This window comes from Taeniopygia guttata, chromosome 8 (assembly GCF_048771995.1).
Source record: "Taeniopygia guttata chromosome 8, bTaeGut7.mat, whole genome shotgun sequence".
In the NCBI taxonomy this organism is placed as follows: domain Eukaryota; kingdom Metazoa; phylum Chordata; class Aves; order Passeriformes; family Estrildidae; genus Taeniopygia; species Taeniopygia guttata.
Window position 1 is genome coordinate 19,645,731 of NC_133033.1, and position 25,614 is coordinate 19,671,344.

Here is a 25,614-nt window from a genome sequence, read left to right on the forward strand (position 1 = left end):
CGGGGTAGGTGGCAGGAACCTGTGCATCCTCAGCGCTCACGCTGATCATCCCCTCACAAATTGTAGTTACGGCGGTGTTCCCCTCGGCCAGACACAGCTGTTGCCCCGAGCAGCAGGTTCTGCCTGTGCCAGCCACGCCTCAGTTCACGGGAGGCAGGCAGGGACAAGTCTCTGCAACTAAAGGCTGAGGAGAGGGCATTTTGAGAGCAACACTGCTTAGGATTTAGTGTGAGGACAAGCTCCTAAGAACTGAAGGCAGGGGAGGCTCCCGCCGCCCTCGGGACCCGCCCCGCGCGTCTCCCCAGCCGGGTTCTGCGCGCACTTCCCGCCACCTCCGCTGGGGGCGCCAGTCTCGCGAGACCTGAGGCAGCGGCCTCGCGCCGGCGCTCGCGCGGTTGGCGGCGCTTGGCGGGGCGGGCCCTGCGCGGCCATGGCGGCGCCGGGCGCGGAGGAGCTGCGGCCGGGCGGGCCGGGCCCCGCGGGCGGCCAGGGGCTCGGCCCGGGGCTCGGCCTGGGGCTCGGCCCGGGGCTCGGCCCCGTCCCGCCGCATCCCGTCCCGCCGCACCCCGGCGTCTCGCGGCGGCGTGGCCGGACGCTGCTGGTGCGGCACCTGCCCGCCGAGCTGACGGCGGCGGAGAAGGAGGATCTGCTGCAGCACTTCGGGGCCGTGTCTGTGCGCGTCCTGTCCGACCACGGGCGGCTGGTGAGGGCCGGGGCCGGAGCCGGGCAGGGCCGGAGCCGGGCAGGGCCGGGGCCGGGCAGGCGCGGGGGTCCCGCTCCCGGGGAGCCCCGCGGGGCGGCCGGGGCAGCTCCGGGTTCCCGTCCAGCCGCCCAGGCCCTGTGCCCGCGGCTTTGGCCTCTCGCTGCTGCCAGCGAGCTGCGCTTGAGCCGTGCAGCAGGGCCTCTTGGCCCGCGCAGGGATGCGGTTTCACAGGTCTCTTGAGATCTCTGCTTTGCTTTCGTCTTCCTCCAGATTACGAAAACATGAATGTATTTGTTTTGTGATAAAGATAAAATTTGTCTCTTCATAAAGAGCCTTGTGTTTTGCAGAACTGCAGGTGGATGATGTCTGCATATTTTATCAGGGTCGCGCTTTATAGGATATCAGATGTGCTGATTTTGTTAAAATGATTTTGGGCACAGAATCATGTAGTGGCAAGATGGGGTAATGAAGTTTGTTAAAACAAATTTAACTTTGAAAGGTGTATTCTGTGAGGATTTGATTTAATTTGGAAAATTAGGGGGAAAAGTCGAAACCATTGAAACGGTCAGAGCACAATAGTTACAACTTCTGTAGTAGGAAGAGCGTTACTTTTAGTAAGAGTTACGTCGATGAAAATGTTTTGTGCTCCAACGAATTTTCTGGTTTGGAAGAGGATTAGACCTCTTTATGTCCTTTCTTCCAGTTTAGAATGGTTTTTTTCTCGCTAGAAAAAAAAATTGTCCTGTATTCCTCAAACTGCTGAGGTCATGTCTAAATTATGACAGCAGGAGGTACTTTTCCAAAATTCATAAGAAAAAATGTTTTCTTTCATGTTTGCCCCAGATGGAAGTTAGAGGACTCCCATCTGGTAACTTTCAAATATATAAGCTTAAACTAACAAAGTGCTTGTGGCTCTGTTTTACGTGCAATTTCTTACATATTTGATTCAAATACATTATACATTTTTGTTTTTTTCCTAGAAACATACTGCTTTTGCCACCTTTCCAAGTGAAAATGCAGCTGCAAAGGTTTGTATTGAGTCTGTTATTGAATGTTTTAGCAAAGCAGTGAGTTGTCAATGCTCTAATGTGGTTTACACATCATCTGGTACTTAGTGCTAGGAAAAAACAAAGCAGTACAATGTAGTATGAGAGTTCTGTTTCAGGATTTGCTTGCAGGACTTGATGAAATTCTTGAACACTTTTGTAGGTCCTAGGAAGGGTAGATTGAAAGGGGTTTGTGCAAGTCATCTGATAACAGCCTGACAAATGTGTATGCATTTATATGCAAACTATAAATCAAGCAGAGTTTCCTTGTCTCCTGTGTAATTGTGTGTTTGCCATAAAAGTCAGCCCTAGTGATTCTCACAATCCAAGTCTGACTTGAATGCCCAGTTTTGATAAGAAAACTACTGTATTAATAGAGGATATGGATGCCAAAAATATAATATTAATAACACTTTTTAAATACCAGTCCAGTTAAAAAGCCTGTGTCAGAACTTTCCCCTTATACCTTGGGTTTGTTTTGGGTTTTTTTGTGTTTTTTTTTGTTTTTTTTTTTTTTTTTGTTTTTTAGTGGGTTTTTTTGGGGTTTTTTTTGCATAGCTTCTGGGTTTTTTTTTTTGGCCACACTTTAAAGGACTAAAAAAGTTAAAGACTATGTGAGGTGAACAGTGGTGAATTAGCTGCTTGTACCAGTTGTTAGCAGCCTGCTGGGCTCTGGACTTGAAGAATGCTGGATCTTCGTAGTGCCATTGTTAAGCTCCTGATTTTAAAATTCCTAGCTGTTACTGACAGAATTTAGCATGCTTATGCTGCAGGAGCAAAAGGTTGGTTACTTGAAATTCCACCAATTTAGTAGGCTGTGTGCAAGTCTGATTGGTAAGGCTGCTGCTGTGTTCAGGTGACCAACCTCTGCAGGTGCAGCCTGGACTCTTTCTTTCCTGCCAGCAGGAAATGCTGCTAAAAGCAGGGCTGGGAAGACACAAACAGTGCAGAACTCTCATGTCCACAGTAGCACAGGCTTAGCTTAAATGAGCTGGGACTGCATCCTGTGGCCAATGTACTACTCAAAGGAAAAACAGTTATGCTTTAAAATAATTCTCATGTTTGTTCTCTTCCCTTTCTTTTCTCTTCTGTAATTACTTGAAGGCTTTATCAAGATTGCATCAGCTGAAACTTTTGGGTCACACGTTAGTTGTTGAATTTGCGAAGGAGCAAGAGAGTGCACAGGTACTTAGCCAGCCTTCTGTCTCAGACAAGTGCAAAAGGTATGTGCAGAGTAATTTCCTTGTGTTTGTGGTCAAGGAAAGGGGATTCTGGATTCATGATACTTAGGTGGTACTTGTAACTCAAAGGATGAATTGTGACCACTTAGATCTATAGGACAGTGACTGCATTCCTCCCAGCAGAACTGTGTCATTTGCACCTGTGGAATGTGCAAATAAGTGATAAAAGCTATGTGATAGTGCGTAATTAAAAATAGTGTAGTACAGTTTTCAAGTTATTTATTCCACTTTCTGAATATGAGCAAATCAATAATTTAATACCTTTGAATTTATGGTCTCTGAAGAGAATGCATAATAAATAATTTCAGTTCTTTTCCTTTGACTGAATGTAAGTCAGGAGTGTGTGAATATAGGAAGACTGACTTAAATCTACATAAGTATTTATTTTAGAAGACTGTCACTACTGTAATTATTCTCATATATTACTTATGAAGAATTGGTAACAGCTATAGTAATGCAGTTGATAAAAAGTGTTAAAAATACCTGTGCTAATTTATTTTTATATTTATTAATAGATGATGCATCTTTAATATATAAGGCATACTTAATTTTTGCCCTGTTTTAATTAAGACTAAATTAATTTTCAGTTTAGAAGAACCAGTGAAAGAAGAAGAGAAGATAGAACCAAGCTGTGTTAAAATAGAGAATGGAATTGCACCCAACCATGGGTTAGTGTTGGGTTTTTATTTATCTTACTTTATTCTGTTACTGATTATTTTGAGCTCTGTTATGTACTGAACAAGAGTTTTGTTTCCTCCTATGCTGCTGTTCTTCTGGCATAGCTGTAGGAATTGTCATAAAGATGGAGTTTCATTTCCTCAAGTTTAGAATCCTCACATCTGCATAGTGACTGGTGCTTTGAGCTGTGAACTTGTGGATTGCAGAACGGCCTTCTGGCACTCTGCGTTGCTTTCCTGGGAGGTTGGAGGGCTGGGGTTCTCCCAGTGTTAACAGCAGAATACCACTGACTTTTTCCTGATGTTTCTTCCTTTTTCCTCCCCCCCATTTTCATTTTAGCGTACAGGAAGTAGTAAATTTTTTGAAGCTAATGCAGCCCTTTGAGCATTGAGTTTCTGATATTTGTGCAGGCTGTGCTTTGGTTTTGGATATGTTGATTGTTTCTGTTTGCTTTAGGCTTCCGCATGGCTTGATACTTTCAGTATGCCCAAGCCCAGTAAATCTGTCATGCACTGGGGACTACTTCATGATGTCGAAGGCATTTTAAGTGGCCCAAAACTGTTCTAGGGGAAGTAATAATATTTCAGTGTTACTTCAGATGCAATCAATAGTTAAGCCTCTAGTAATCATTAGTTGTTACTGGTGATTAAGTCGCAGTAATGTTAAGGTGTCTTGTTTTCAATCTTTTTTTTCCTCAGCCTCACCTTTCCCATCAATTCTTGCCTCAAATATTTGTATCCACCACCTTCAAGTGCAATTCTAGCAAATATAGCAAATGCCTTGGCAAGTGTGCCCAAATTTTATGTCCAGGTAAGTAAAAAACAGGACAAAAGAGTATAAAATTAAAGACATTTAATTTTTCCTCTTTTAATTATCCACAGAAGTAATTATTTTTGTCATTGCAAATACTAAGTTGTTTTTTCTGTGACAGTGCTAAACTGTCTGAGTTTTTTACTATGCTGAGGTAATGAGATTTTATGAACCTGAGGTAGGTTACTTAATTGATATTGAAGGCTTAACTGGATATGCTCTTCCTAATTAGATGTGACTTGAGTACCTGGAATTTAATTCTGAGAAGATGCTGTACTTTTTTTATTAGCCTTGTTAGGGTGTTGCTTATATTGACTGTTAGTGTTGGATCCCAAGTACAAGTTTTACATTGTTCATGGATATCGAAACTTTACTGATTTACACCTGCCAGGAGTGATAGGCTCTTTTACCTAGCAAGGGACTGTTATCACTTACTTATTCAAAGGAAACCTACTTATTTTGACTCATTTCAGGTACTCCATCTGATGAATAAAATGAATCTTCCTCCACCTTTTGGACCAATCACTGCTCGCCCTCCCATGGTAACATTTTAAATATATGTTTTCAGTACTGTAGGATTGAGTCACAATTTAAAATGTTAGCAGCATAGTAGGAGAGCTAAATTTCTAGAGGAGTGCAAATCCTGCTGCATTTCACTGGGTATGTGTTGGTCTTCTAAAGCAATTATTTGGACTGTACTTAGAATAAACCAGCTATGGTACAGCACTGGAATGTTTCAAACTGTTGGTTCACTGTTGAAACTGAGATGGTTTTGGAACCTAAGCCTTCACTGATATGCTTTGACTGTATTCTTCTCAGGAAATTCCTTGAAGCTACATGCAAGGTGAAAATCCAAGGCCATGGTTGCTGTGTTTTTTATTATCTCAGCTTAAAAGAATTAAACCATTCACTGTTATGCTTCAGATTTTTTTTGCTCGTGGAAAGTTTTTCATTAGTAATGTAGTTTACCAAAATAGTATTTAGATCCCTATAAGCATACTTGGAGAAAATACTTGTTAAGGGATCATAAATTGCTTTGACTGTTGTTATTAAGAAAACAAGACATGTTTAGGTTTTTTCCTTTAAAAATTTTATTTTTTTAAACTTTTTCCCCATAATTAGTACGAAGAATATTTACCAGTGCCTGTGCCACCTCCCCCAATCCCACCTCTGCCTCCTGAAGAGCCTCCTTTGCCTGAAGAGGAAGAAGGACTGTCTAGTGGGGATGAATCAGAATATGAAAGTGATAATGATGAGGAAAAGGAGAGGTATGCATTTTACAGTCATTTGCAAGGTTTTGGGCTCACTGAAAGGGTTGGTTTTACTTCTCCAGCTTCTGGTTCAGTGAGTGGTAATGTTTGCAGTATATGCATGTAGCATCTCATAGAGATTATTTAGAAATCTTTCCAGATGCTTAGAGAAACTTCAGAGTTCAGAAGGACAGTGCAGGTTTAAATGCAGTAAGAAAAGGAAAGTGGCCTATTGGTGTGCAAGTTTTTGTTTGTTCCCATGTCCAGAAAAACCCAACTAAACAAAAACTCAGCTTGAAGGGTGCAGATGTATGGAAGCAGAAATTAGATTATTTTCTGAAGTCTTCATTGTTCCACATCTCTCTAAATTGACTCCTCAGCCTGAATCGTATGTGCACACCAACTTCTAGAACATTCTTTATACATCAGCGGGTATTACTAGGGTGTTAATATTTGTGCTGAAGATTCTCTTGCAGTTTTGGGAGTGAATTACATCATAGCTGTATTTTTTTTAGTCTTTAAACAAACTCTGAATTAAAAAGTGGCTTTTTCTTTGCTGTCTAAACTGAGAAGTAAATCAGGAAGTCCCATTGCTGTATTTGGAAAAACACATCATTTGGAAAAAGGTACCCCTGTTGAGCGTTACAAAATCAGGTTCAGCTTGGGGCATCACAGCTTCTCTCACCGCTTCAGTGTCCCAGTAAGGAGCATGCTTGGGGAAGGAAGGGCATCACTGGCATGTTCAAATTATGGTCAGTTCTTAAGGGCTCTGTGTATATTGATTTGCTGTGTGTTACAGCTTCAGTTTTAAGGTAGCTAGTTTTACAATTATATTCTGAAAAGTTCTATGTCAAGGGCTTTAAGGAAAGGGGAAGGGTTTTTGAAATTAGTACTTTCAAATAAACTGTAAACATCTGTTTTGTTTTTGTTTTGTTTTTATTTTTGTCTAAAATAGAATGACCAAGTTGATGGAATTGGCAACCCTTCAGCCTAAAAGACCAATAAACACAAAGAAACGTGGTGTTAGAAAAAAGCAAAGAATTAAAGACATGTTGAATGTTCCTGTGTGTACTTCCCACAGGTTTGTAGTTTTTGCACTTATCCTATTGGTTTTATTGCCCTAAAAATCCAAATTTTCCTCTAGTTTGAACTAAAGTCTGCTCAACAACCTTAAAGTGTGCCTGAATCAAGCTCTGTTTTCCCTTCCTGTCAAACCAATAGAAATTCATTTTCCTAAAAAGATAACTAGTTTTACATCACAGCTGTGACTGAAGCAATCTGGATTTGTTTGGGCTGCTTCTTAAAAAATTAAAAAGTACAACACTGGAGGAATAGAAACTCTCTTGTTTTAAAGTAAGTTTGGGTCTTAGAACTACAGTTCTGTGCCACAGTAGACAGCAGTGCAGTATTTCTATGTTGTGATGAATGATTGTGAATGCATTTTTACTAATGGCTGCCTGCTTCCTCCAGGTGATTTGCTACATTTTTTTAAAATGTCATGTATTTTATGTACTAGGTGACAGCAGCAGCAAGGCCAGTTATTTTTCATGCTTAAGTTACTGATGAAGGCTTTAATAAATACCTGTGTGTATGTCCTGTGGTACGTGATTGTTGGTTTTGCTCCCACTGCCAGACATACCTTCTGTATATGCAGTGTTGTAATCACCTATAACTCTTGGGTGAAATATATGAAAATGGAGAACATGTGTTTGTGGTAAACAACTGCATAAAATCTAACTGGAAGAAATCTTGTGTTTTACCATGCATTCATCAGTGTCTGAATCTTTAATTAATGTGTTGTTGTTTTAAACAGTAACTCGCACCCTACACTGTCACCTTCAGATGTCTTTGAGCAGCTCCAGCACGTAGGTCATAAAAAAATAGAGTTTCATATTAGTACTGAGATCCCAGCTGTTCAGATAAACTCGGAAAAAGAAGAAAAAAGTGGTAAGAGAGTTTGTATTTCAAATGTATTTAATGTTCAAGTCATGTGGCTTCAGTATATAAAAGGGTGCTGGAATTTGCACTAGGAAATTTTTTTCCCTTACTGTATTGGAGCTTTCAACACCAAGTTGCATCATATTTGTGTTTGCTGTTTTTTCCGTGTTACAAGCTTTGGAAAGGATTCAGAGAATTTTAAAGGTCTCTCTCCCATGTGCTCTATAGGGTGAATTGCGCTGTCTTTTAAATGTTGGGATACAAATGTTACAAATTTTCAGTATTTTGTGGTGTAAATGAATATATCAGGCTAGTTTCAGATTTTCCTTTTCCAGATTTAGAGAGCAGCATCCAAGTGATTGCCAACCTCTTTTCTCTGGTGCACTGATTATCTGCCATAAAAGTGCTGGGCAATGGTAACAGTGAGGTGTGATGGCTTTTTAGAGGGTTATGGTCAATCTGTGGTTCTTGCTACTTTACAGTAATATCCAGTTTATTTAGGGAAAATAGAGAAATGGATACAGGATTGAAGAGCAAGGCAAATTTTATGCTAACTAATGTGTGCCATGGCCTTTCTTTGTGCTACATGGGATTTTATAGGACCATACAGAGCAGATGCTTTTGTCAAACCAGGGATTAAGACTAATTTTTAAGTGTGTATTCAAATTGCCTTACAAAGTCTGCTCTACCGTCAAGTTGCTGGAAAGAGTATGGTTTTCTTGCTGGCTCTTAATCTTGGTGTCAATAAAGGTACAAACCACTTACATAATTTGTTGAAATTTCAGATCTTCATGCAACCACGGAAGAAATCAATAATACAGGCTTTGGAAGGATTTTCCCAGCTCCTAGCTCGAATGATAAAATGGAAACTGAAGAGGAGGATGATGAAATACCATCAGAATTTATTTCTAGAAAGGATCTAGAAAAAAATAGACTTTCTAGAGAAGGTATAATTGTGAGAATAGTTTATCTATTAACAGCTTTTTGATTTGTTGCAACAAATAACTTAAATAAGTGCTTATTTTCTTAATTGAGCATATAGTAAATTATTTTATACTGAGCAAATGTGCAAAGTAAATGAACTAAAGCATGTTTTTTTTTTTGTCTTCAAGAAATGGAAAAGTATTCTGTTTTCAAAAACTATGAGCCAGGTGATCCAAATTGCAGGATATATGTGAAGAATTTAGCTAAACAAGTTCAAGAAAAGGTAAGTAAACAAGCAAATTAAATATCTGTTAAAAGGGCTTTTTCTTAGCATTTCTCTTACACCTGCACTTTAATTTCAGGATCTTAAGTTCATTTTTGGAAGATATGTTGATTTCCAGTCAGAGGTGGAACGCAATATGTGAGTTCATTTTGTACTTGGTTAGAATTAAGCCTTTTATATTAACTTCTATGACACTTCTGATAACTGGGATTTTAAAAATAGCCATATGCACATTTTCTGTCTTTCTGCATAAACAAAAAATGTGTTAGACCTAAAAATCTTCATTTATGAAGATGAAAAAATATAATTTGATGACGAGTGACTGAAGACCCTATTATTTTGCCTTTATATTTTCATTCCCAGATTTGCTTTTCGTGACCGTGTGACACAGAATGAACTGTGTAGGTGATTGTGTGTATCTGATCATTTTGCATATGTCCTGTTTGGTAGTACTGCACATCAGTTTGCCATCCTGCAGTTTAATATTACCTTTCAGTAAATGGTTTCCCCAGGCAAAATGGTCTCCAAGGATATCACGCCTCCTTGTAGGCTTTGCTTCTGTTTCTGCTATTTCTCCCACCTGAAGCATGAGAATTGTACATTTGTACTGTGAAATCTGCAAGGTTTGTTAAACATGAGTAATTCCCACTTCTCCATTGTGCCCCTAGGTTTGATATCCGTTTGATGAAAGAAGGCCGGATGAAGGGGCAGGCTTTCATTGGACTTCCCAATGAGAAAGCAGCTGCCAAAGCACTGAAAGAAGCAAATGGCTATGTCTTATTTGAAAAACCCATGGTAGTTGTATCCTTTGCTTCAAGCATTTACGTTATATTCTTTGTAATCTCTGCCAATCTCTATTTTTGTTGTCATAGTGTTCTGCAAAATAAAAAATGTCTTAAGAAAACCAATCCACATAACACTGTGCACTATTTATGGTAAAAACACAGAGGCAGCTCTTCTGAAATAGGAAAGTAAAAGTGATTTATTTAAGAACAGAATTCGCGGGTCTTACATCTTTGATCCTGCAAAGAAAATACAGAAGGTAATTTAGCTTGCACAACCACTATATTTAAAATAAATACAAGGTTTTTGACTTGGTTCGGTGTATGTTTACAGAATCAAGAACATAAGAAATGTTCCTGTAAGAGTAAGTGGTTCTGCATGGGTTTTTCAGCTGAATTGGCCTCTTTTTGATTGCATCGCACTGTTTTTTTTGTGTGAAAGTCCTTTCTTAATTTTCGCTTAAATATTTCATAGTTTATTTCAGTTTCACATTAACCACAGCATCTGCTTTTACTGTTTTTCCTCCCAAATACTGAGACATCAAAGTTATGAATTCATGCTGGGTTGGAAGTTTGTAAATATCAAACATTTATCCTACTGTAGTTACCCTGTTTGCATTTAACTCATTCCCAGTTAGTTCTCCTTATAGACTCTAATAACTCCTGTACTGTGTATCAGTGAGGTCCTAATCTTTGACTAATGGACACTGTTATAATACTTCATACTGTAGTGGAATTGATTCACAGATAAAGGTCACTTTCTAGACTAAATAGCAGAAATAATCTTTTTTGTCTTTCCTAATTGACTTCTACTTGCCAGACACTTGTAGTCCTTAATAGAATCTCAGCAATTTGCTCGTTCAGCTAGACCAAAACAAGATGCCAACGAAGGGAAAAGAAAAAAGTAAAACCCTCTGCAAGGTATGGACTCTCTGCCTGAAAGCAGTGGGTTGGGGGTTTTTGTAAGTGTTTGGTTTTATTTACTCTCTCTTTAACAGCTTCTTTAGGAATAGTGATGATGGAGAGGAAATGTTCTGTAAAAATTAATTTTCTTAAATGTGTGCTTATATCAGAAAAACAGATTGCAAGGTATATAGTTGGTGTAAGTTTAAAACTTTCCTTTTTTCCTGTGTTTAAAACCTCAGAGACCAATATTTACCTAATCCTGATATTGTAGGGCACTTGTTAGTTTTTTTAATCCTTAATCTGCAAAGATAAGGAGACTAATGTGGAATTTTGTGGAATTGGACCACTTGTAGTAATCTTCCAGGGTTTTGGTATTGAAAAGTGTTGCCTCTAACTCCTTCCTTTCCATCCCTGCCATTGTGAAGTGATCCTGAAGAACTGGTTCCAACAAAAAATTTCTGCTAGCTGTAAAGAGTCTTTAACTTACAGAAAATGAGTTCTTAGTGCTGTTGCAGTAATCTTTAAATTGTGTGGATTAGTGAAGGATATTCTGTTGGAAAGTGCTTAATGTTGCATCGATCAAGACTTCCTTTGTTGTGGAATGCGTAGGACCTCATTTTTCGTATTATTTGAACATAATGAGAAAGTACCTTCTGGCAGAAAGTTATTTTACTTTTTTTTCTTATCATGTAGCTTTACTTCACTGTTCCTTACTCTGAGTGTGAGAGTAAATCAAGCAAAATCAGCTCTAATTTACCTGAGTGGTTTCATGGCCTGCAAACATTTGTAGAGTGAACTCTAAAATGACCATGTGAAGTAACTGGCAAGAATAAAAAGCATTTATTTCTCAAGCTGCACCCTCTGATACATGAGTTAGCTCAAATTTAAAGGGCACTGACCTTAATTTGTGGTTACAGTTGAGATCACTCTGGTTATGCCTCTGCTTAAAACAAAATTAACTGAAGTTTTAGCCCGAGTACTTATGAAACATTACTTAGCCATGGTGTGTTTTTAATCTGGAGCTTGATCCTTGTTACTCTGAAGAAAACCTCAATTTGAAATAAAGGATGTGAAAATTTGTTTTTGATTTTTACAAATTGGCTATAAAGCCCACAGTGTGGTTATTGTGATGGTAGTAGTTCTGTTTTTAACAGAAATTACTACTCTAATTGTAGGTTCTTCATTCCATCCATTGTCTGAAGATTTTTAAAATCACATTTAGGTTTGTTTCTCTCTTTTTTTGTCTTACTTCCTATTTTGTGTTATTAGTTTGCAAAATCTGTATTTGTCAAATTCAAGATCACTTTTTTATAGGCCTTCTTCTGTACTTGTCGTTGAAAAGAGCCTTGGCTAAAGTGTTTTGTTAGGATCAAGTATTTATGAGACTATTTCAGTCTTGTTTGTCACTCCTTTCTTGTTAGAAAAAAACCTCCTATTTGTATTATTTAGTGTCTACTAAGATGACTAAGGTTTCTTATATTAAAAAAAATTGAAGCATTTTAGCTGTTGGAGAACTTGATAGATGAAGTCTGAGCACTTTAATTCTTTTAGGAATTCCATTTTTTTTTCCAACTCATTTTGTGTACTAATTCTGAATTCCTTAAACATGCTAAATACTTGAATTGCTTAAAGAAAATAACAAAGTGCTTATTTGTTATGATATTGATGGTCAACTCAGAAGCTTCTTCTAGAATGAGCAAACCATACTTAGGCAAGTTTTAATTGTGCATCTGAAAGTCTTCCATGAGTTACCATCTTACAAGTGTCTCTGGTGTTCTGTTCATGGGCAGAACTTCTCACTTACCTTGACTGTTTATATGTTGTAATCATAACAATGTGCCACAGAGTTACACAGGTTTCTAAGGATCCATGAGGTTTAATTAAAAATATTTGTTGCATTTCCCAAATAATGGTTAGGCTGACCCCTATTTCTGCATGATTGTTTTTCTGTTCCTGCTGGAATATTCTGATGGATGCTGATTTATGATGCAAAATTCCATGATACAATCATCTTGAGTCTGATTGAGTCTAGGGTTGTTTTTCTGTTGTGGGTGGGTGGGGTTTTTTTTGGTTTTGTTTTTTTTTGGGTTTTTTTTTGCTTTTTTTTTTCTAAAACGGCTTTGTCTCTTTTTTTTTTTTTTTTTTTTTGACAAAACAATACATATGGTTTATAAAATACTGCAGAACTCCTTGCTGGCTGAAATGTCTTTTTATTGATGGACTGGCAAAAAGTTCACCTGAAGTGACTTTTTCCTGTAGTTAAAAAACAACTGTTTGGGAGAAAAGTTATGTGGAAGAAACTGATGTTGAGAGCTGTCAGGTTTTTTATAAGGAAGAAGTGGTTTGAAAGCTCTCATTAAAGGGAAACATGATTGAGTTTTGGACCTGATGGAAAGAAAGTGAGTCTGTAAAATGGCAAAGACTTGAAGGAGATGGAAGAATCTACTGGTGTCCTAATAGTTCCTGTTATCAAAAAATGTATTTACTTTCGAATATGAAGTTTAGTGTTGATGGATTCATCAGCCCTCATTAAATCTCATAAGGGGTTAGAAGAGGCATATTTGCTTTATTTTTTTTGCTAGGTAGCATAAAGTTATGTGTGTGCAATACTGAGAATCCAGTAAAATTAAACCACATTCTGCTGTTCTTCTTTAGAAACATTCCTGCGTAAATACTGCAATAATACTGTCATGCAGAGTGTATCCTTTCTTGTTGTATCCTTTTTTGTGCAATATTTCCTGTAGCACACAACTGCATCTTAATTTTCATACAGAGTAGGTGTGGGGAGGAGTTAACATGTTTTAAGCTTGAGCTAATCTAATAACTTTAAAAAGCAAATTTTTTCAGGGGGGCAAAAAGAAACCATTGTGTTGTCTGTATTGTGTGAATAGACACAATGAAGGTTCTCAGTCTTAAAAGGTGACCTTCACCTTCTTCCTCAGATACCCTACTAATTTGTGGTCCTAGCTCCTATCAGCTGATCTGTGTGAAGCTGTGCTGAGCTCACACTGACCAAGTTACCTTGTTTAATTTAAAAACATAGTAATTTAATAATATGTTGGCTAAAATACATTGCAGAGCAGTTTTAATATTAAGGGGTTGATCAGTATTTTAGAACATTTGATGATTATTGTTGTTCTGGTACATCAGAAACAATTTGGAGTTGATTTAGTTATTACATTCCTTACTTTGTCATTTTGAGTAAAGAAGAAAATTAACAATATCTTGTAATTAAGTATTTGGATCTGGACTAATAATCAACTATTAATCACTGCTACCTTTTTGTTGGTTGTTTGGGTTTTGCTACAATGCTGTCTGTACGGAGGTAGTGTTGTTGCTAGTGACCTACATGTTTCCTGTGGGTTTCATACTACATTACTGTTTAACATTCTGTAATCTAAAATTAACACGGTCTGCATTTATTAAGATGTATTTTTCACAGACATTAAGCACTTTTTAAAACACTAAGCATCTTTCAATTTAGTTGTCAAAAGCCAATATAGCACTCCTGTTTTTTTTTGTAGTTCTTACTTTTAACATGCTTTTGTGATGTTCCAGGTTCCTTTTGTGTTTCATCTCTTTCAAGTATTATCGAGCTGGGGAAGAAGCAGTGTAATCATCAGGACTCTTGAACTGTGCGTAGTAGCATTTCTAAAGTATTTAAGGCAGAGAATAAATTTCCCTGTCTTAAAGATTCTACATATCTTTAAATAACACAAGACTTATTACATCATAAATGTATGTTAGATTGCTTGTGAAATCTAATAAATTATTTCCCTTCTCTTCATTTTGCTGCCTTCTCTTTGTTTTGAATTTTGCTCTTGGGGTTTTGGGCGGAACAGGTCTTCTTGTCTTGAAAACCAAGCAGAAGGGCTGGTGCATTGGCCTGAATTTTTACTGTGAAACTGGGCACTGTTTTTCTTCAGTAATTAACTTGCATTGTTCATCTGCAACTTGAAAACGGTTACTGGTGAGACTGAAGTAACTAAAACCAGAGTAGTGGTTAAAACTGGTATCGATGTGGTCCTTGCCCTGTTGAGGGTAATGATAACAGTGGTCACATAGGATTAGCTACATACTGGGCTGCTTAGTGGAACAGTTTAAAACCATGTGGGAAATACTGCAATGACATTTAATTGACAAGATAGTCTAGTCCAGTAGACGTAAAGGCAAAGTTATTCCATAAATTATTAAATCATAGTTGATGGTGTGGGAGCTGGCTGATGTAAAAGATTTGTCATTACTCCAGCTGCAAACAGTCTAAATCACTACTATTTGTGATTGGTGGCTGGACCAAAGTCTATTTTATTCCAATAGGAGCTGGTTTAGCAGATTAAAGTGCTTTTACTGGAATTATTCATATCTTACTTGCCGCATTCCAATGGGGTTCGTTCAATCCTGTGTTTGTTCAATCCTAGAGGGCTTTTTCAAATTAAATGCTTCTATGGTTCTACACTATTATGTCCTACCATCCATGTTGAGCTACACGTAGAGGACTATAGGCCCACAAGTGAATTTTCAAAGCGCCGAAGTGGGATAACAGCAAGGTGGTGCTGTGCTCAAGGACAGAAGTAGTTTATAAGTGCGGAAGGCGAAGGTTCAGAGAGCCGCGCCCTGTGCGCGCTGTCTCCGTGGCCCGGCGGAAGGGGCGGTGCGGGCAGGGGGCGGGAGCCGCGCCGCGCGGGGGCCCTGCGGGGGCCGGCCCGAGCGGGGTGCCGGGGGCGTTCTGTGGGGAGCCGCCGGAAAGGACCGGGCCAGTGCTGTGCTTCCCGGGGACAGCCCTTGGCACCTGCAGCCGCCGCAGCTCGGCGTGCCCGTCCCGCAGGTCCGAACGCGGCCGCAGGTGTGTTGGCGAGGCGGCGCAGCTCAGGCCGTGACCCGGCGGAATCGGTGCCCCGGGTTCCCGAGCTGGCCGAGGCAGCGCCAGGGCCTTGCGCAGAGGCTCCGCTCCCAGGTTCTCTGCATGGCAATCGGTGTTGCTCTCTTCCACATAGCCTCTTGGCGTTTTTCCAAGTTTCAAAAACATTTTGAAGCTAGAGCCTTCAGAGTGCAGTGAGGATTTCAGTATCCTCATTCTCTTATTATTGCTTGTATTGAAGGCAGAGCAGCCATAAACCTGTTTCAGAGAAATTAAAATCTACATCGAATCTTTAAGCACTAGGCTTTGGAGCTAGTTTGGGGTAAAGGTACACTATTCTTACTGCTTTATGTATTTACTGCTGTAAGTAAAACTTGCCAATCTAATAAATGGCTTTTCTCATCAGTGAAGATGGAATTTTCTTAGCTCATTTTCTCTTAATGTGTATTCTTCCTATCAGGGCCAAAAAGCATTCTTTCCTGAAAATGGAAGCACACAGAACAACTGCTTGTGGCTGAAACTTAATCTGTTTATTTTACTAAAGATCTACAAGTGAATAATTGTATTAAAGTTATTTTGTTCACAATCAGAAAAGTCAGCTGAATGTACCAAATGCTTAATTCTAAATAACTGCCTACTTGTGAGGAACAGTGATGGCTGATAGCAGCTGTCAGGTTCTGGAAGGCTGGTTCTACACTTTATAAATGGTATATTATGTGCCTAAATTTGCTCCGAAGAGTGCTCCACTGACTGAGAGACATGGATCATCCTTTCCCTGAAGCAGAAATGAGGGCAGTTTTGTAGAAGTCATGTAAAATTTTACATCAACTTATGTCTGAGTAACTGTATCACAGCAGGTTGGAGTTTTCAGCAGTGCATTCCCAAGTGTGTATTAAATGAGGAAAAGCACGTTTTCCTGTGTGTAACAAACCTGAGGGCCCTTGTGTTCATGTTTAAACCTTCACTGAGGTGTTTGTTTTCCCTTGTGACAGAAATCTGTTTTTCTGTGTTGTTTACGTAAGATAACTTTTTATAAAGAATAGTTACAGACTCTTGTTACTTTCCGGTAAGTATTTTGTTATTTAAGGGAAGTATTAGTTCAGCTATTCATTTGCAGAAGTTTTTCTTGTAGGACTTTGTATCTCAGACTCTCTAAATCAACTTCTAAATGGGAAGAGTGCAAAATAAGGTTCTCAATAGAGAAAATCTTGGTAGTTATTTAGTTTCTGGTTTGTTGCACTTTGTATCTCTAGGTGAGGAAGAGGAGAGGCAATTTTGATATAAGGATTGTTGTCTTTGTCCCTAAATAAATACAAATAGGGTATGAGTTGGGAAATGCAGTTCCTAGCCTAGCGCATCAGAAGGAAATGTAGCGTCAAGCCTCTGGAAAGCTCCTTTTTCAGAACTCGGGCACTCGGAAGGAGATTTCTTGGTTATGGAGCTTCGCAGCACGTTCTTAAAAGGAGAATATCTCCACACAAATCCAGCAGGTGTGCAGAGATAAGACATTTAGCATTTCTGGGTTTGAGTCACAATAATGAATGATTTCTGTGTCTGAGAGATCTTCCAGGTTTCAGGCTGTTGTTTGAATGAGAGATGTCATGTATATCATGAATGACAGACTCGTGTAGGTTGAACTTTGAAAATATCTGGGGTTTCATAATAAATCATGGTAAGAAATATGCTGCCTCTGCAAGGTCTTATCCAAATATGTTCAAGTTGTAGTAGCATGATTTGGAAAAGAAAAAAAAAAGATTATTTTCAAGGATTAATAGGAATGTAAAATGTACATTAAATGTGCATCTCATTTCATGTACATTAAAATCAGAAACAAAATGTCCATTTCAGTCTATATAAGTATTCCTTTGCCCTTTGGGGTAGTTTTTGGCTTTATACTAATAAAATCACAACTTTTGCATTCTGGAGGCAGCTTCCATTCGGCAACATCTGAATTTTAAGTGCATGAAAGCAAAGTTACTTTAGTACGGAAATTTGATAGAGTTTGGATAAAATACAGTTCTCATACAAAGTAACAGGTAGGTAACACCCCGAGATGGGTGTTTATCTTTAAATGTGTATTTTCTAATGTGTACTTTACCCTCTTGCAGGAACACTGACAGTAAGAAGAGCACAGCTGATCGCAGAGCACTGGATGGGGATCTATTTACTGCTGTTAATTGTAGGGCTTTGCTGGGGGCAGTACAACCCCAACACTCTCCCTAAGAGAACCTCTATTGTGCATCTCTTCGAATGGCGCTGGCAGGATATTGCTCGGGAGTGTGAACGCTACTTAGCTCCTAATGGATTTGGAGGAGTTCAGGTATGTCTGCTCCTATCAGTAGGTAGTGAAATTGCTACATAGAGGATAATTTGTTTTTCATAGAAAATGTTCAATTTGTCAAAGGACAGGTACTGAACAAGAAAAATAGAAATCGGCAATGGAAGTAGTAAATGCTGACAAATATATACTTCAGCTATCTTCACGTAAGCGTGAATTTATTTCATTGCTCCAAAGTGCATGTTTTGCAGTCTATACTATTACATTTAGATGAATTAGAATTGCACATCACTTGCTAAATCTTTTTTTTTACTGCTGTGAAGAGTCACCTATGTTTATCTGCTTGATACTATTTAAATCAAGGGAAGCTCTTAAGAGCTAGATAAATGTAAAATGAAACTATGACTGAATAAAGGGCTTCCAAAAAAAAAAAAACAAAAAAAAAGCTGAAGGTTTTAAATAATTAAGTATAAAATGCTGCTACGTGTGTCCACCCAAACTGGCAAGTTTCTGTGTAGCACAGTGTCACAGTAAGCCACTAAGAGACCCTTCTTTGCAGGAACATGGCGTGAGCAGGTGGAAGTGAACTGAATGCAGGTTCTGGTGAAGGTGTCCCTGTGTGAGTCAGTTCTGTCTGAACGACAGACACGTGTTTTTGTGGAACCTGAGCTGGCACTCGGGTGGGGTAGCTTGGCAGGAGAGCAGCCACTTATTAAAGTATTTCTGTTTGCCTGTCAGACTGCTTGGGAAAAAATGGTGTGAAAAAAATTGGTGCTTGTCTCTCGCAGACGAAGAGACTGCAAGCTGGCCTGAGTGAGAACTTTCCCATAATTTTCAAATAATAATTTTTGCTTTGGAACTTTCTGTCCAGGCACGCAGACCAGATGGACTTTAAATTGATTTTTCAGACTGTGGCCTGTGCCTGCTTATCATTTTAATCCATTCTGTGGCAGGATCTCAGGAAATTTTTTTCAGATGATGACTTGCTGAGCTGGTCAGGAAGGTGTGGCAGCTAAGAGGCTGTAGGAGTTCTCAGCTAAGAGGCTGAGAAATGGTTGGATCAGGTTGTTGTGCCCAGAGGCTTGGAGGTAGCAGCAAAAGCTTGTTGCCTGAAATGTATCCCGAAAAGTCTGTAAAAGGAAGAGGTATAACTCACCTGGAAACCTACAAGAAGTAGGTCAAGTATATGCTCATCCAAAACATGACAAAAACAGGAAGTTGGGTCAGTTTTCAAGGCAGGATGTTATGTCAGTTGTTATGCAGTCACTTCCTTCCGCTGCTGGCCTAGTTCTTCAATTTCAGATGCTTCTTTTTGAAGCTTGAAGCCACTAAGAAAATTAAGCCACTCTGTTCATGGACCTAATTTTTATACTGGGTTTCTACCAGTATAATTTATTATACTGGGTTTCTACCTGTTGAAGGCCAGGCCTAAGTCTTTTGTTTCCAGCACTACAGTGTACGCAGAGGATACTGAGGATCTAAGTAGGTTATGTTCTTTCTCTAAAAATACTAGGCAAATAAATTAACCATTTTCAGTGTCCTGTTACCAAGTGCCCTTGTTTTATTGACAGATTTCACCTCCAAATGAAAATGTTATCATTACTGACCCCCAGCAACCATGGTGGGAAAGATACCAGCCTGTCAGCTACAAGCTGTGCACAAGATCTGGAAATGAAACTGAATTTAGAGACATGGTAACCCGGTGCAATAATGTTGGAGTAAGTACTCTTAAAACCTTCTGGTGTTTACAATGCAAAGATTTAGCCAAGAAGTGATTCTACCATTAAAAAAAATGGATGCAGTGTTACCTGCCTGTCTGCTGAGCTGCATGTTTTATCACCCTTGCTGTATGCTAATAAGAAAAAAATGGAGTAAAATATTGGCTGAAGCAAGCAAGCAGAAGTAGGGGGATAGGGCAGGAGGTATGGGAGAGAGAACATTAATTAGTGCTGCTGTGGGAAGTAGCTTTTTCAAATTGTTATGTGGATACTGTTCTCTAGGTGCACATTTATGTGGATGCAGTGATCAACCATATGTGTGGAGCTAATGCGGGGGCTGGTGACCATGCTACTTGTGGAAGCTATTTCAATTCAAAGACTGAAGATTTCCCAGCTGTGCCCTATTCTAGCTGGGACTTTAATGATCATAAATGCAAATCTAGAAGTGGAAACATTGAGAATTATCATGATATATCTCAGGTAAACCTACAACTATGGTTCTCGTGTACATCTGTTCCTGTGCTGTGATTTCTTTGCTCTCATTTACAGCAAGACATTTTTTTAAAAAGAATTTTAAAAAAACTCATAAAAAGACATCCAAATTAATAACAGAGGTTAGTATTGCTATCAGGAACACCACTTCTTAAAGGGATAGCTGTACTTGAGACAATGTCTCAATTTCAGATTCAGACAAATGTGCTTAGGTGATTAATAAAGGTATTTTAAAGCTCATAAAATCTATTTAGTGTGTTAAAAAGAGGTAGAAGTTATTATTTGCCTTTTATTGTCATTTCGACGTTTTCCTTGGTCTCAAGAGAGGGATAAATTCAATTTCTTATTGCAGCTTCTGTGTAGATGACTTGGCAAAGGAAAGAAATGCATGGGTTACAAAGGCTACTGGAGGTTTTATTTGGCATCGTAATATAGGCCAAGAACATTCAAAAGGTGTGTAGAACACTAGCTGAAGTTTATTAGGTGAGAAGGTTTGATTTCAGGTTTTTGCCCAGGTGCGGGACTGCCGCCTGGTCAGCCTGCCGGACCTGGCCCTGGAGAAGGACCACGTGCGCTCCAGGATTGCCGCGTACCTGAACCAGCTCGTCGCCATCGGCGTCGCGGGGTTCCGGATCGACGCTGCCAAGCACATGTGGCCTGCGGACATCAAGGCCATTTTAGACAAGCTGGAAGACCTAAACACTCAGTGGTTTCCTGCAGGAACTAAACCTTTCATTTACCAAGAGGTAGTCTTTATTTTTTTAAATTTTACTTCCCAAACATATTTCTTGCAGGCCCAGTACAGACTCAGTCACACATGGCACTGCTTTGCATGGGCTGAACCCAAGCAGATCTACAGAAATCATCCTCAGTATCATCCTCAACCATAATCTGCAAATATCTAATCTGTCCATAAATGGTAATTGATGTGCAAAATTCCCCACTTGTTTTGGACCTTCTAGAATTAGATAACCTGGAAATTTTATTGAGATGAAATTTACTACCTTGAAGTTAGTGTAAAAATCCTGTTGGTTTGAAAAAGATATTTAATTTCCTGAATTTTAAATTCTGGATAATAAATTGCAACAGAAGACATAAATGTTGATTATGGGCAGAAAATTTATTTTCCAAATGTATAATGACTATTACTTTTAATTCTGAATTCGTGTTTTACATTTGAATAACAAATTGGAACAAGCAGGTAAGTGTTGGTTTCAGTCAGCAGAAGCTAAACTTGCTGCACATATTTTATTAAATTAGTATCTTGCCTGCAAAGTCTAGGCAAATAGAAATGTTCTTTAGCTCCATGGTGAAAGGATGCTGCCCAACTGTTTGAAGCAGAGGCCTTGGTGACCATACTGAATATAAAGTAAGTACAGCCCAAGCCTTAATCATGCATAAGTGATCAGTTGGGGTAAGGAGATATAGGATAGAGATGGAAAAGAGGTTCATAGCTGGGCTGAGATAAAAGGAAAAAATAGCCTTACATACAATTTTGCAAGAAAGCCAAATAACATAATTAGCTCAAGTATAGTCCCCTTGCTTAAAGCAATGTCTGAAGCAGTGTCTTATTTGTTTGGTTTTTGAGTAGAAAGACATGCTTTATCTTTCCTGTACCAGGTAATTGACTTGGGTACTGAGCCCATCACAGGCAGCCAGTACTTTGGAAATGGCCGAGTGACAGAATTCAAGTACGGTGCCAAACTGGGGACAGTGCTCCGCAAGTGGGACGGAGAAAAGATGGCCTACTTAAAGTAAGGATGAAGGTGCTGCAACTTCTCCAGGATTCACTGGATACACCAGTTGACAGGGAAGCTTCAAGTCTGTGTTTTTGTTTAGGAACTGGGGAGAAGGCTGGGGCTTTGTGCCTTCTGACAGAGCCCTGGTCTTTGTGGATAATCACGACAACCAGAGAGGACACGGGGCCGGTGGAGCTTCTATTCTGACCTTCTGGGATGCCAGGTAAGGGATTGCTCTTGTCTGGGTGATGCTTCTTGCTCTTGCTTGTTTGCCTGTGTGTTCTCTGGCAGGTTCCTCTGTCTCATTCCTTGTTTGTCCACCAAACAGGCTCTATAAGATGGCGGTTGGTTTCATGCTTGCCCATCCCTATGGGTTCACACGTGTGATGTCAAGTTTTCGCTGGCCAAGACGTTTTGAAAATGGAAAGGTGAGCTATTAATGCTGAGGACCCATCCCTGAGGATTAAGGGTGAGAACGGGGCCAGAGAATTAGTCCAGTGCATTTCAGGTTGTCAAGCGGTTTCCCTGTCCCAGGCTGGATGTAGCCAGTGAAACTTTGATGCTCCCTCTAGCTTTGCTCTGCAGAGGGGTTATCTGCATTTTGAGTCAGAAGAAATTCACAGGATTCACAGAATGACTAGGTTGGGAGAGACTTACAAGATCATCAAGTCTAACCCATGCCCTAACACCTCAAATAAACCATGACACTAAGTGCCACATACAGTCTTTTTATAAACACATCCAGGGATGGTGACTCCACCACCTCCCTGGGCAGACCATTCCAGAGCTTTGTCACCCTTTCTGTAAAAAAACCTTTTCCTAACATCCATCCATCCATCTATATTTGGCGCAGCTTTAGACTGTGTCCTCTGGTTCTGTCAGTTGTTGCTTGGAGAAAGAGACCAGCCCCACCTGACTACACCCACCTTCCAGAGAATGGTAGAGAGCTATAAGGTCACCTCCGCTTCTCCTTTTCTCCAGGCTAAACACCCCCAGCTCCCTCAGTCATTCCTCACTGGAATTGTGTTCCAAGCCTCTCTCCAGCCTCATTGCCTCCTCTGGATGCGCTCAAGCATCTTAACATCCTTCCCAAAGTGAGGGGCCCAGAACTGGGCACAGCACTCGAGGTGTGGCCTCACCAGAGCTGAGTACAGGGGAAGAATGACCTCCCTGCTCATGCTGGCCACACTATTCCTGATACAGGCTAGGTGCCATTGGCCTTGGCTGCCAGGGCACACTGCTGGCTCATGTCCAGCCGGCTATTGACCAGTACCCCCAGGTCCGTTTCTGCCTGAGCACCATCCCCAGCCTATAATGCAGGGGGTTATTGCAGCCAAAATGCAGGCCCTAAATCTGTCTTTTTAATGTCAGGATGTCAATGACTGGTATGGACCCCCAAGTAACTCAGATGGCTCCACAAAGGCCGTCACAATCAACCCGGACACGACCTGTGGCAACGACTGGGTTTGTGAACATCGCTGGCGTCAAATCAGGTAGGGCACTGGGGAGAAACAAGAAGTAAAAGCAGTTGCTTTTGCTTGCTGCTCCATGTGGCTTTTGAGGTGTTGCAGGTGCAGTGGCAGACACTGCTTGTGTTTTCAGGAACATGGTTATCTTCCGTAACGTGGTGGATGGTGAGCCTTTCTCCAACTGGTGGGACAATGGCAGCAATCAAGTGGCTTTTGGCCGTGGTAACAAAGGCTTCATCATCTTCAATAATGATGACTGGTGAGTAAAAGGGAAATAAATTATAATTTATTACGATTATAAGAAAATATTATGTATTGAATATGTATTTTAAAAATCTAGTTCATAATGAAACCTTTTCAGATGTTGCTATCTCAAATAGATCTTTCTAATGGATGGCTTAATTATTGGCAATTTAAACATAGCATTTTCTGCTCTACCATAGACACTCTTCACTCTTGGCAGCCTTGTAGTGTGGTCTTTCTATTTCCCAGTTCTGAAGCTGGCTGTGTCACCCTGTCACAACCAGTAAACTCTAAATTTACAGAAGTAAGGGAATTTGTAAACTCAGGAATGTGTTCTAAATGTGACAGTTTTAAAAACTGTATTGAAATAGTTTACGCAAGAGCGAGATGTTAAGAGAACAGGAGTATGTCAGGGCTGTAATAAGTAGATGTAGGTTGTGGTGATGAGCAATTTGAAACATGTAGTGATTGAATAGTTTCTGCAGTGTCCAGAGAAGTGCTAGAGGATAATTCCAGACTTACTTAATGTCTGAGGTTTCCAATACAATTTGAAGAGCATTTTAGAGTCCTCATGATGCTTACTGCATTTCATTCTTTTCCAAAGGTCTTTGAATGCATCTCTGCAGACTGGTCTGCCTGCTGGCACTTACTGTGATATCATTTCTGGGCAAAAGGAAGGTGACTTCTGTACAGCAGTTGAAATTCATGTTGCTGCTGATGGTATAGCTAATTTCCTAATTGGGAATGAAGAAGACCACCCATTCATTGCCATTCATGTTGATGCTAAATTATAACCAAATGTGTTGTGTATGTGCTGTTCCTTCTCCTCTGTGTCTTTGTTAACAGCAAACATATATGCAGAATGTCCTGGCTCTCAGGACTGCATGAACCAAGACAGAGCAAAGCATGTTGGCTGTAATACTAATGAAATGGTGAGCAGCTGCTGTACAGAGATAGGAGCTGGTGGTGCCAGTGCAGATCTGGGAGTGGACTATACATCTGTGTGCATTTGTAAGTGTACTTTATTCAGTTACGGTACTAATAAAAAAATGGAAGGAGAAGATTGACATTATTAAATTTAAAATCGTGATGCTCTGTGCAAAAGTGGAATCGCAGTTCTCTTTAGGGCAAGCAGGATTGCTAAAATTGACAGGATATCCAAAAACCAAGAGAAGACCCCTTTGTGCTGAAACATGGCACAATTCAAGTGGATTTTCTAGTCTTCGTATTCTCTTAGCATATTGTTTTATTGTTAGTAGACTCAAGTTTATTCATGGAGGATTGTTGCCAAGACATTGATCTTACAAGTCAATTCCAAATGAAGACCTGAAATAATTTCATGAAGAAAAGTCAAAGGTCTTTTTTTTTTGAAGGAGGAAATTGTAGGAAATGCAAGAAAGGACTTGGAAAACAGCTCTAGCTTTCAAATTCAGTTATATATCAGGCAGCTAAAACTCATCTTCACTATCACTTGCATCTAATTTTGCATTTTGTTCCTTGACTCTGGTGAATCATTGATCACTTAAAATGAGGTGAAACACCTTATGCAAAGTTTCTGCAGGAGAGGCAAATGCAACTGTGATCACTTTCCATCAGCTGCTCTGCACGACCGTGTGAAGGAAACCAGTAACAGTTCATAGCAGGGACTGGGCAATGACACCAGAGAAAGATGATGTATGAGAACGTGTCCGTTCCTGGTTGCCAGTGGGATTCACCTAGTGAAGACCCCAAGCCTCTTGTATGATAAATCTGTTACTGATTAAATATTGCTGTTGTACTGGTTTTTCACGGCCTGGTTTTTGGTAGCCAGGGTATCACTGAGGTGGCTCCTCAGTGATTGCTGCTGTGATTGTGGCACTCCTGGGATTGCTGCAACCCAAGGGCAGCACCGGCACTCGGCCTTAGTGAGCCTCAGCTGCTGTCCTCAGTCTGAGCCCTGAGTCTTCTCCTGTGAGAAGCTGCTGGAAGCTTCCACTGTTTCTAGCAGAGCCAATCCCTGACTGTTCTGAAGATGGACATGCTGCTGGCCAAAACTGGGCCAATGAGAAAGGTTGGTAATGCTTCTGTGCTAACATACTTAAGAAAAAAATCAAAACAAAGACAGTTTTTCTTCTAGTTAGAAGAGGAGGTGAAGAACACACCTTGGACATACCAAAGTCCGTGCAGAAGGAGGGGGAGGAGGGGCTCCAGGTTCCAGAGCTGAGATTCCTCTGCAGGCTGTGGTGATGCCCATGGTGAAGAAGCTGTGCCTGTGCA

At 40.0% G+C, this 25,614-nt stretch overlaps 2 protein-coding genes across 7 annotated transcripts; both read left to right on the plus strand.

The window, feature by feature from the left end:
* The first annotated feature begins 405 nt into the window (after positions 1–405).
* RNPC3 (RNA binding region (RNP1, RRM) containing 3) lies at positions 406–14,348 on the plus strand. Of its 6 annotated transcripts, none has more exons than XR_003961657.4 (16): positions 406–703; positions 1,684–1,731; positions 2,854–2,972; positions 3,578–3,658; positions 4,367–4,478; positions 4,952–5,020; positions 5,601–5,746; positions 6,684–6,809; positions 7,542–7,675; positions 8,452–8,613; positions 8,779–8,873; positions 8,953–9,011; positions 9,542–9,674; positions 10,504–10,576; positions 11,737–11,783; positions 13,217–14,348. XR_003961657.4 is itself a non-coding variant. In XM_072932554.1 (15 exons), exons 1-14 carry the CDS (start codon positions 431–433, stop codon positions 10,561–10,563), a joined length of 1,617 nt encoding a protein of 538 aa, XP_072788655.1. In that variant the 5' UTR covers positions 406–430; the 3' UTR covers positions 10,564–10,576; positions 13,144–14,348. The 6 variants fall into 6 exon arrangements, 4 of the variants coding, with proteins under 4 accessions (XP_072788655.1, XP_030135159.4, XP_030135161.4 ...); XR_003961658.4 differs by having other exon boundaries at positions 14,120–14,348; XM_072932554.1 differs by lacking the exon at positions 11,737–11,783 and having other exon boundaries at positions 13,144–14,348.
* A 3,208-nt stretch (positions 14,349–17,556) lies between these two features.
* On the plus strand, positions 17,557–25,135 carry LOC100231240 (pancreatic alpha-amylase). Its single transcript, XM_030279302.4, has 10 exons — positions 17,557–17,739; positions 19,269–19,415; positions 19,698–19,895; positions 20,423–20,653; positions 21,528–21,661; positions 21,747–21,869; positions 21,975–22,074; positions 23,018–23,139; positions 23,249–23,374; positions 23,963–25,135. The coding sequence occupies exons 1-10, from the start codon at positions 17,572–17,574 to the stop codon at positions 24,150–24,152; spliced, it is 1,539 nt and encodes a 512-aa protein (XP_030135162.4). The 5' UTR covers positions 17,557–17,571; the 3' UTR covers positions 24,153–25,135.
* The last annotated feature ends 479 nt before the right edge of the window (positions 25,136–25,614 follow it).